Source organism: Lontra canadensis, unplaced genomic scaffold (genome assembly GCF_010015895.1).
Source record: "Lontra canadensis isolate GAN:19392208 unplaced genomic scaffold, GSC_riverotter_1.0 scaffold36, whole genome shotgun sequence".
Taxonomy (NCBI): domain Eukaryota; kingdom Metazoa; phylum Chordata; class Mammalia; order Carnivora; family Mustelidae; genus Lontra; species Lontra canadensis.
In genome coordinates, this window is record NW_022631030.1 from 1,021,455 (window position 1) to 1,030,257 (window position 8,803).

General features: G+C 50.5%; 1 protein-coding gene across 6 annotated transcripts in view; it reads right to left on the minus strand.

Moving 5' to 3' along the window:
• Positions 1–3,555, minus strand: part of CADM1 (cell adhesion molecule 1) — a 321,984-nt gene extending 318,429 nt beyond the window's left edge. For 3 of the 6 annotated variants that reach the window (XM_032868547.1, XM_032868546.1, XM_032868541.1), the window contains exon 1: positions 3,386–3,554. In XM_032868547.1, the coding sequence (XP_032724438.1) occupies positions 3,386–3,521 (136 nt within the window). In that variant the 5' untranslated portion in view covers positions 3,522–3,554. Of the gene's footprint in view, positions 1–3,385 lie in introns of all 6 variants that reach the window. The other 3 variants (XM_032868545.1, XM_032868542.1, XM_032868543.1) reach the window with 2 other exon arrangements.
• Between the last annotated feature and the right edge of the window lie 5,248 nt (positions 3,556–8,803).

Here is an 8,803-nt window from a genome sequence, read left to right on the forward strand (position 1 = left end):
TGTCCTGCTTTTTGGCTTCTCCCCTGGCCCACTCCCCTTTACCAGGAGGGCCATTGGGGAAAACTGGATAAAGCATGTACAACATCCATATGAATAAAGCTCTTTGTTCCAGAGAACTGCCTGCTCTTTTATTCCCCCCTTTTTCCGTATTTGTTCATTTCAAAAGATTGCTCAATGGGCCTCTTGTTCCTCCAAAATGTCCCAGGCAAATAATGCAAGCTTGTCTCGTCACACAAGTCACTAAATGAAGCCTTGTGCGTCTCCAGTGACACACTGTAAATATAAAGTGGCATTAATGAGGGATATTTTATCAAAGCTATCACAGACAAGTGCAAGTCCCTCCTGCGGCTATTCAATTTGATGCAGGGAAAGGCAACAATAGCAGGATGGCACTTTTTGTAAAGTCCCCATCCCCGGTATACAAGCCCCAACAGGCCGAGACAAGCCAAACTCAGCCCCTGGGCTTCCCAGCACCCACACGAACCCCCACCCATCAGCCAACCTCTCTAACGCTAAAAAACATAAGAGAAGCAACACCCATGCATACACGGGTTCACGCCGTAAGAGAAGCAACACCGATGCGTACACCTAAAACGTAACAGGCGTGATTTACACCGAGGAGCGAGTTTCCACAACCCCGTTTCTGCTGTTTCCTTAACATCCATTTACTCCACACACCACAGGAGGGATGGGAGATTTTCTCCAGGGGATAGACGGATTCAGTGACAGCTGAAGACAGAACCAAGACCTAAAGCAGGATGGCCCCAGACTGCTATCCCAGCGAGCATGTAAATGAAACACGCCTAATGAAGTTAGAAGGCAACACCAACAGGTTTCTCTAACCTGACAGTGGCACCTGGAGGCCTCCGGAGAAAGCTTAACAGGAGAGGACTAAGGAAGCAAAGCCCCCGGGTGCCTGCCTAGACGTCTCCTCCCGGTGCCCAGGACCTGGGGGCTAAGCCGACACCCCTTCCCCAAGCCATCACCCAAAAATGTGGAAAGGGAGAAACAGATTTAAAGGCAGTCATCTCACCCCCTCACTACAAATCAAACCCAATTACTTTCTAATTTGAACACAATCTGATAACCAGCGTACAAACAGGGATGTACACAAGAGCAAGAAGCTGCTTCCATGGTAACTGGCAACAGAATTTTCTTGTAGCTTTGACATGCACGGTTGAGTTCCAGACCGCTCCTTTCTGAGTCCACATACATCCCTCGCTGGGAAGGCAACTTCTCACCGCGAGATAGTTACAAATATAGTACTGTCGCTACTACCCGGTGCCGTCAATGAGCAGGCTTGACGGAGGAGGCATCATCTAGACCTCCTCTGTTGCCAAGCGGCATAGCACGGATCCCATTTTTAGTCAAAAGGCAACATCCCTGACCAGCGCTGTCCCCCCCCCCCTTTCTGCAGCCAATACAAGTCTATTGTTGCCTCTATTATGCGCCAGTTACCGAGCCTTTACTCACGCTCACGTTTAACTGACACTGGCGCTTTTTACAATGCAGCAGTATGAGGGATCTCTTTCACGAACATTTTATTGAACCCATCCAGTCAGAGACATCACCCGAAATGAAGTTGTAACCACACCGGCAAAGGCTGAACCCAATTATCTCCTAACTCATAAATTAAGAATTCACAGAGGAAAAACACATAAACAACATCCGGAGACAAGCAGTGGCATGGAAGAAAAAACCCTCAGCTCTGGAACTGAGCTGGTGCCAGATTCCCACCCCTGTGCATCCCTGATACGTTCCCCGAGCCGAGCTCCCTTGCAAGCCTGTTTGCGGCGGGCGGGGGGGAAGGTAGAAACCAACCCCGCATCCCCGAAATCCAAAGCTAGTAACCCCGACATCCCCATTTCCTACAGCGTGTCTCCTGCGGTGTTTACGTAACTGTGTGTCCTCTAGCGTGTAAACAAAAGGCACAGCCCAAGCGGAGAGGCTCCCGGTAGAGGCACGGTGGCCCCAGAGCTGCGCCCGCCGCGGCTGGGGGCTCCGCAGGTGGGGGCTGAGCTCTCGGTGTCCTCCGCCACTTGTTGCTCGCGGGTCCTGCAGCTCCCAGGCTGCAAGGAGGGGCTTTGCAGGCGCCGAGCCCTGCTGCATCCCCTCCTGCACCTCCCGCACCCCCCGCACCGTGGTCCCGGTGCCTCCCGGCCCCGCTCCCCACCCGGAGCCCGCAGCGGGCGGCCAGGGGTGCGGGGATGCCGCGCGGCCGCGGAGCTCGGCGGTGGCGGGAAGGAGAGGCAGGGTGCAGTACGGCCAGCCTCTCGGCTGGGGAAGAGCTCCGGCTCCCTTTTGTTAGCAAAAGCAAACACTGCCCTCTTCTTTCCCGACCGCGCCAACGCGCCCGGCACACGGGCAGCCACACAGCGTGCTCCTGCCGAGTGCACGGCGGCTTCGGGGAAGGCGCCGGGCGTGCAGAGCCGCCCCTGGGCAAATTCCCAAGACAGCTCCGCACACAGGGGGCGCCCGGAGGCCCGCAGGGTGCCCGCCTGGCCGCAGAGGCCCCGAACCTCCCGCCACCACCCTCGGGCTGCCGAAAAGGACGGGCAGTCTGTAAATCCGGCGTCCCCACTCGCGGCGGAGGACGCCGTGGGGCAAGCGGGCTGCAGGCTCCCGGCTCCTTCCCGCAGAGGCGGCGACAGCAGCCTCCCCCCCCGCGGGGCCGGGCCTGAGGAACTTTCCCTGCCTGGAGCCGAGCCCGGGAGCCCCGCAGCCGGGCAGCGGGGGGTGGGGGGGGGTGCGGAGGGCCGCTATCGGGCTGGAGGGAGACACCAGGGGCGCGCTGTTCCGAGGACGGGGGCGGGGGTGGGGGAGAAAGGCAGAGCGCGGGGAGAGCAGGAGCGACCAGACAAGTCTGGGGATGTCCTGTGGATCGGTGAGCAATCACGCTGGAGGCGGCTGCTAGTCAGCCATGGGGAGGCTTGGGGGATAGAGATTTAGGGGGCCCGCTGGAGAGGTGGGGGCGAATGGGCAGCCCTGGGACGGGAGGACCTGCAAGTTACGGGGACAACAACGAGTTTGGGAGGGTCCGGAAGGTTGGGGGGTTCCCTCCATCCATCTCCTTCTCCCATATTCTCGAGCCCCCGGGCCCCCCATTCTCACTCCACTCCTCACCCCGCGCCAAGCCGGGGAGAAAAGGTGTGGGTGCAGCCATCCCTAAGGGCTCCAATTCCCACCCAGATGGGCAAGAGAGAAGGGAATCACCGAACCCCTCTGCCCCTTCATCTCAGCCCTGAGTTTCCTCTCCACACTCCCTCCGACTCCGATTTAGGAAGTGGGGGAAGGTTGTCATGGAAACGTTTCCCCCTTCCACGGCTATGGCTACTGGGGTGCCTTAGGAGATTTAGAGGGCCAACCGGCCGGTGCCGACACCTACCTGTGGGGATCAGTGCCGCGGCGGAGAGGAGCAACAGCAGAAGCCGGAGTCGGAGCCCGGGAGGCGCCGCCGCCGCCGCCACCGCCGCCACCGCCGCCGCAAACTGGGATCCGCTCGGCAGCACAGCACTCGCCATGTCGGGCACCTGCCTCAGACTGGCGGCGGTGGCTTCCTCCGGAGCCCGAGCGGACAACTAATGAGATGCTAATGACATGCACTGGGGGCGGAGTCCGGACCGACCAATCACAGAGCCGCTAGCCCAACCCGGCTCCCGGAGGACTCGCCCCCTCCCCCACCCCGCCCCCTGGCGCTGGCGTTCGGCGGCGCGCCCGCGCCACCTAGGGGCGGGGCTAAGGGGAGGGGCGTATGCAAATATGTTTATGTTAAAATTCGTTTTCGCTTCCCCGGGATCAAGGAAAAAGTGTTCTCCTGGGCGCCTGGCTTGTGGGGGCTCGGGCTCCAGGGGGAGGGTCTCGCTTCCGGGACACCTATATTAGGCATGTATATAGCAATCGCTATAACGGACCGACGACTGGAGAATCTCCCTAGGAGGAGGCTCCCCTGCCCGGTACACCGAGCGCATCTGGCCTGGAAACCACACGTTGCAAATTTCCGTCACTCACCTTGCACCGAAGGAATAGATCTTCGGGAAACGGGGGCTGTTCGGGAGTGGAGAGTGAGAATGCAGGTCCCCGGATTGACAAAACAATCTGGGAGAAGTGCATGCGTGCTTTGCACGTCCGGCGGAGCGGGAGAGCCCGCTCAACAACCTAGCGGTAGACTTGGGCATAGTTGGGAGAAAGGAGCCCGAGTCGGGCTCTGGGATTTTCGAGTCGGTATCTTTGCTGTAGGTTTTCCGGAAAGGTAGATCGGGGAGGGTCGGCTCCGGCTCCCCAGCTTGCCGAAGATCTCCCTCCTTCCCCTTATATATATATATATATATGCGTATTTAATACATTTGACATATGTAATAATATATATTTACGATTACACACATCCAACAAAAAATCTTTTCTGTCAAGGCTTCGGGGTGGTGGGCGGAGGCGGGGGTGTGTGTGTGTGTGAAGATGGGGTCTGCCATCTTCCTCCTTCGGGGTTCAAACACATTCCCTCCTTCTCTACGCCCCCAGTCCCTCCTAAGGCGGCTGGGGACCAACAGGTGCTCTGAGCTTTCCGTATCTCTGGGAGAGGCTCTCCCGGCTGAAATGATTTGCTTCTGCGGACTCGCTCTTCCGAAATTGCCTCTGCTTTCTTTTCAACCAGGCAGCCGGCTCTCTTGTTTGTCTGCTTTTTAATTACTTATTTTCTTCCCCTCTAGAAGATCGTATGCGCTCTGACCCTCTGTTGCTCAAGCATCAAATTGAAGGACGAGCCATATTAAGTGTAGAGGTTTATAATAATTTAAGTATTCATAGAATGCAGAACAATAAGATGTAGGAAATACAATTTGCATAATAAATATCAATATCACAACAGCTAAAACAAACCATGACAAATTATCTGTGGCTAAATGACCAAGAGATTACTGCATGTAAATTGCTGTAGTCTAGAGGAGCTGCACCGAATGACTTGCCTGGCCCTCTGTCCTCGTCTAGCTAAAAACATAATAAAATAATAAATAAATAAATAAATATTACATATCAAAAAGGAAGTCAAGATCTGCCAACCCACCAAATGAGTTACGCTTAAAAACAGCCTCCTATTATCCATTATGCATAAACTAATTTCAAGACTGCCCTGTCTTCACAGCCCTGGATTTTCTGCTCTGTAATTACAGGCCCTGATGCATGAACTACAGGCAGATCTCCAGAAGTCAGGAAAGCTCCAGCGCACACATGGTGCTGCATGAGGAAGGAAACCATCACTGTGTGGTCACCAGGATAAGGTCCAATCTGCAAAGTCCTACCTAGTCTTATCACCTCTGGAAGTACAGCTACCTGGACAGACCAAAGGCAGAGTGGAGAGTTACGCCAAATCAGGATTTAAAAAATCTGAGGCTATGTGTATGTTGAAAGTGATGTGTAGGGATATCTGGGTGGTTCAGTCAGTTAAGCGTCTGCCTTAGGCTCAGGTCATAATCCCAGGGTCCTAAGGTGGAGTCCCGCATGGAGGTCCTTGCTCAGTGGGAAACCTTCTTCTCCCTCTGCCCTTCCCCCTGCTTGTGTGCTCTTTCTCTCTGACAAACAAAAAAACAAAATCTTAAAAAAAAAAAAAGTGATGTGTAAACTATAAAGTAAGGTCCTATATGCCAGAAACTCGAGCACCTAGCTCAGTGTAATATTGGTATTTGCTATTATTATTATTAGCCTTGCAATTATTGTTTTTATTAAGTATTTTGCATACACAATCTCATTTAATAGCTGGAACAATCCCCATGGCATATACTATTATCTCCCATTTTATATTTTTTAAACTTAGTTTGAAAGATTAAGCGATTGCCCTGAGGTCAAAGTTGTTGTTGTTGTTTTTTTAAGATTTTTTTAAAATTTATTTCACAGGCAGAGATCACAAGTAGGCAGAAAGGCAGGCAGAGAGAGGGAGGGGGAAGCAGGCTGCCCACCGAGCAGAGACCCCGATGCGGGGCTCAATCCCCGGACCCCAGGATCATGACCTGAGCCGAAGGCAGAGGCCTTAACTCACTGAGCCACCCAGGCGCCCCAAGGTCAAAGTTTTTAAGGGGCAGACAAGTCTTGCACAATTAACCACTATGCTATACTGTGCCTCAACAAATATTTGTTAAGTGAATGAATAAACATCACATTATAATGCATGAATAATAAGCATCGGATAGCTACATTTTTAACATAAGGCAAAAACATGCCAGCAACCGAGAAACATTTTTTTAGATAACAGGACTGCATTACACTCCTAAGGAAAAGCATTCCTTATGAGGCTGAATCTCCACGAGAGTCTAGTTAGGCCCCAAGCCTCCCACACTAGGAATACAGTATGGGGACATTGGAAGATGTGGAGTGTTTTCATCTCCCTTCATTCTCTTGGCACATCAAATGAACACCTACTCAAATTTCCAATTGGCAAAGAACAATATGGGACATTTCTGTAGGAAATGCTAATGCTGTGTGACTTACCTCACCAGAGGGATGCACATAGCTTTAGAAATTCCACCCCAAAACTGCCACCTGCGACACAAGCTTCAGGAACCTGGTTAACACCCACGTCCCCAGTCGTGGGACATCTTTAGCCCTGGTCTGTATGGAAAGACCCACAGCTGAAAATTTAGGATTAAGCTGTTGCTACCCGATACACTAGCCACGCTCCTCTTCCCCGCCCCCCCCTCAGCTCTTTCACACTGAAGATCTCGCCAAGCGATTTAACATATGGAACATGTGAAGAACGTATCAAATTCCCGCAGCCGCTAAGTACAAGTTATGCCTACTCTGTCTTTCTCATAGTAAAGCTCGTCATTTTCTGCTTCGTGGACCAGAACTCCTCGCCAACGACAAGTTCCAACATTTTTTCCCCTTGCTACATGGATTCAACCAATTTTGAAAGCCAGATGGTGTTTTTGCCATTTATAACTGATAATCAATTGTTTTGTGAATTTAATTTTTCAAGAAAGAACTGAAATACTTATCAGAATTACAATCTGGGGACTTCTTGTGTTAGAATAAAATTGCCAGAAGCACCGAGAACCTAGTCCTTTTTTTTTTTTTTTTTTTTTCCCCGGTAAAACTTTAAAGAGCGAGAGGGAGAGAGACCCTGTATTGTTTGCCTTCACTCAAACAGTTGAGAAGTATGGAAAAACATATAGGAAAAATAAACATGAAGGAGAGATTCATGTTTTGCTAAATAAATTAGGGAATAATCAATGAGAACTAGCAACATTTTGCTTTTTAATATGCTAACTGTTTGGGTATCCATGTATAAAAAGCAATAAAGACAAATTATTAGTGAAAATAAAGCAATGCTTGGAGTCAGCATTTGCCCTGCTACTGGAGTCTTTGAGAAACCGTAGGGAAGTGGTTTAATCAGTTTATGGACTGAAGGGTTTTTGTCCTCCCCACTGGAACCCCCCCTTCCATTCACCTGTTGAAGCTCTACCCCTTAATGTGATAATATTTAGAGGTGGGGCCTCTGGGAGGTAATTAGGTCTAGGTGAGGTGTAGGGTGGATGGATACCATTCTGATGTCCTCAGAATCAATACCAGAGCTCGCTGTCTACACACAGGTACTCACTGCCTGCACGCCAGGAAGGGGGGCTCTCACCAGAGCCTAACAATCCCCGCACCTTGACTTCGGACTTCTGGCCTCCAGAACTGTGAAAAAACAAATGTCAGTTATTCAAGCTGCCCAGTCTCTGGTATTTTGTTATAGCAACGGGAACAGACTACAATAATCCTTAAGCCTAAGCTTCCATTGTCAAAGGGTAAATTAAAATTATAATAAATGTCAGCTTTTAATAGAAAGTCTTCCATAAATTAAAGTAAGCTAGCAGTATGTTAGAAATTGGACTGGATAGACTCTTGGTCTACCTAGCAGGTAGCTCATCTGTACTTAGATTAAGATGAAGCTGCTCATCTTCAGGGGCATCAGTCTATGAATCTTTATGAAATATAAAGCCAGCTAAATCCGTACTCCTAAATGAGTAATTAACCACTTTACCCACAGGTTTATTCTTCTAGAATCCTAAAGTTGACAGTAAACTTTTGCATATTGAGACTAGAATACCAGTTCAAAGGAAAGGGAAGTGGGAAAGTACTGTATAAACTACACAGAAACCAGGTCGAGCAGCAGCCCCTGTGCAGATGGAAAGGAAATTTGCCTTGGAGACCAAGTCACAGTTTGTCGCGATCAGATATCTAAGGATATATCTGGGTATATATGACTGATCCAAATATATACCCTCTCTTTTAAAGATTTTATTTTTTTTAAGATTTTATTTATTTATTTGACAGAGATCACAAGTAGGCAGAGAGGCAGGCAGAAAGAGAGGAGGAAGCAGGCTCCCCGCTGAGCAGACAGCCTGACGTGAGGCTCAATCCCAGGACCCTGGGATCATGACCTGAGCCGAAGGCAGAGGCTTAACCCACTGAGCCACCCAGGTGCCCCAATTTATTTTTAAGTAATCTCTACACCCAACGTGGGATCGAACCTACAACTCCAAAATCAAGAGTCTCACGTTCTATCAACTGAGCCAGCTAGTCACCCCCAAATCTAATTCAATAAAAGAAAATATATAGAGAGCACCCCAATGGGACAGTCATTGTTAAGTCCTGGGAATAAAAGATGCATGAGAAACTCCCTACTGGGAGCACCTGGGTGACTCTGCCAGTTAAGCATCCAACTCTTGATTTCAGCTCAGGTCATGATCTCGGGATCCTAAGATTGAGCCCTACACCAGGTTCCACACTCAGTGAGAGTTTACTTGGGATTCTCACTTTCCCTCTACCTCTGTCC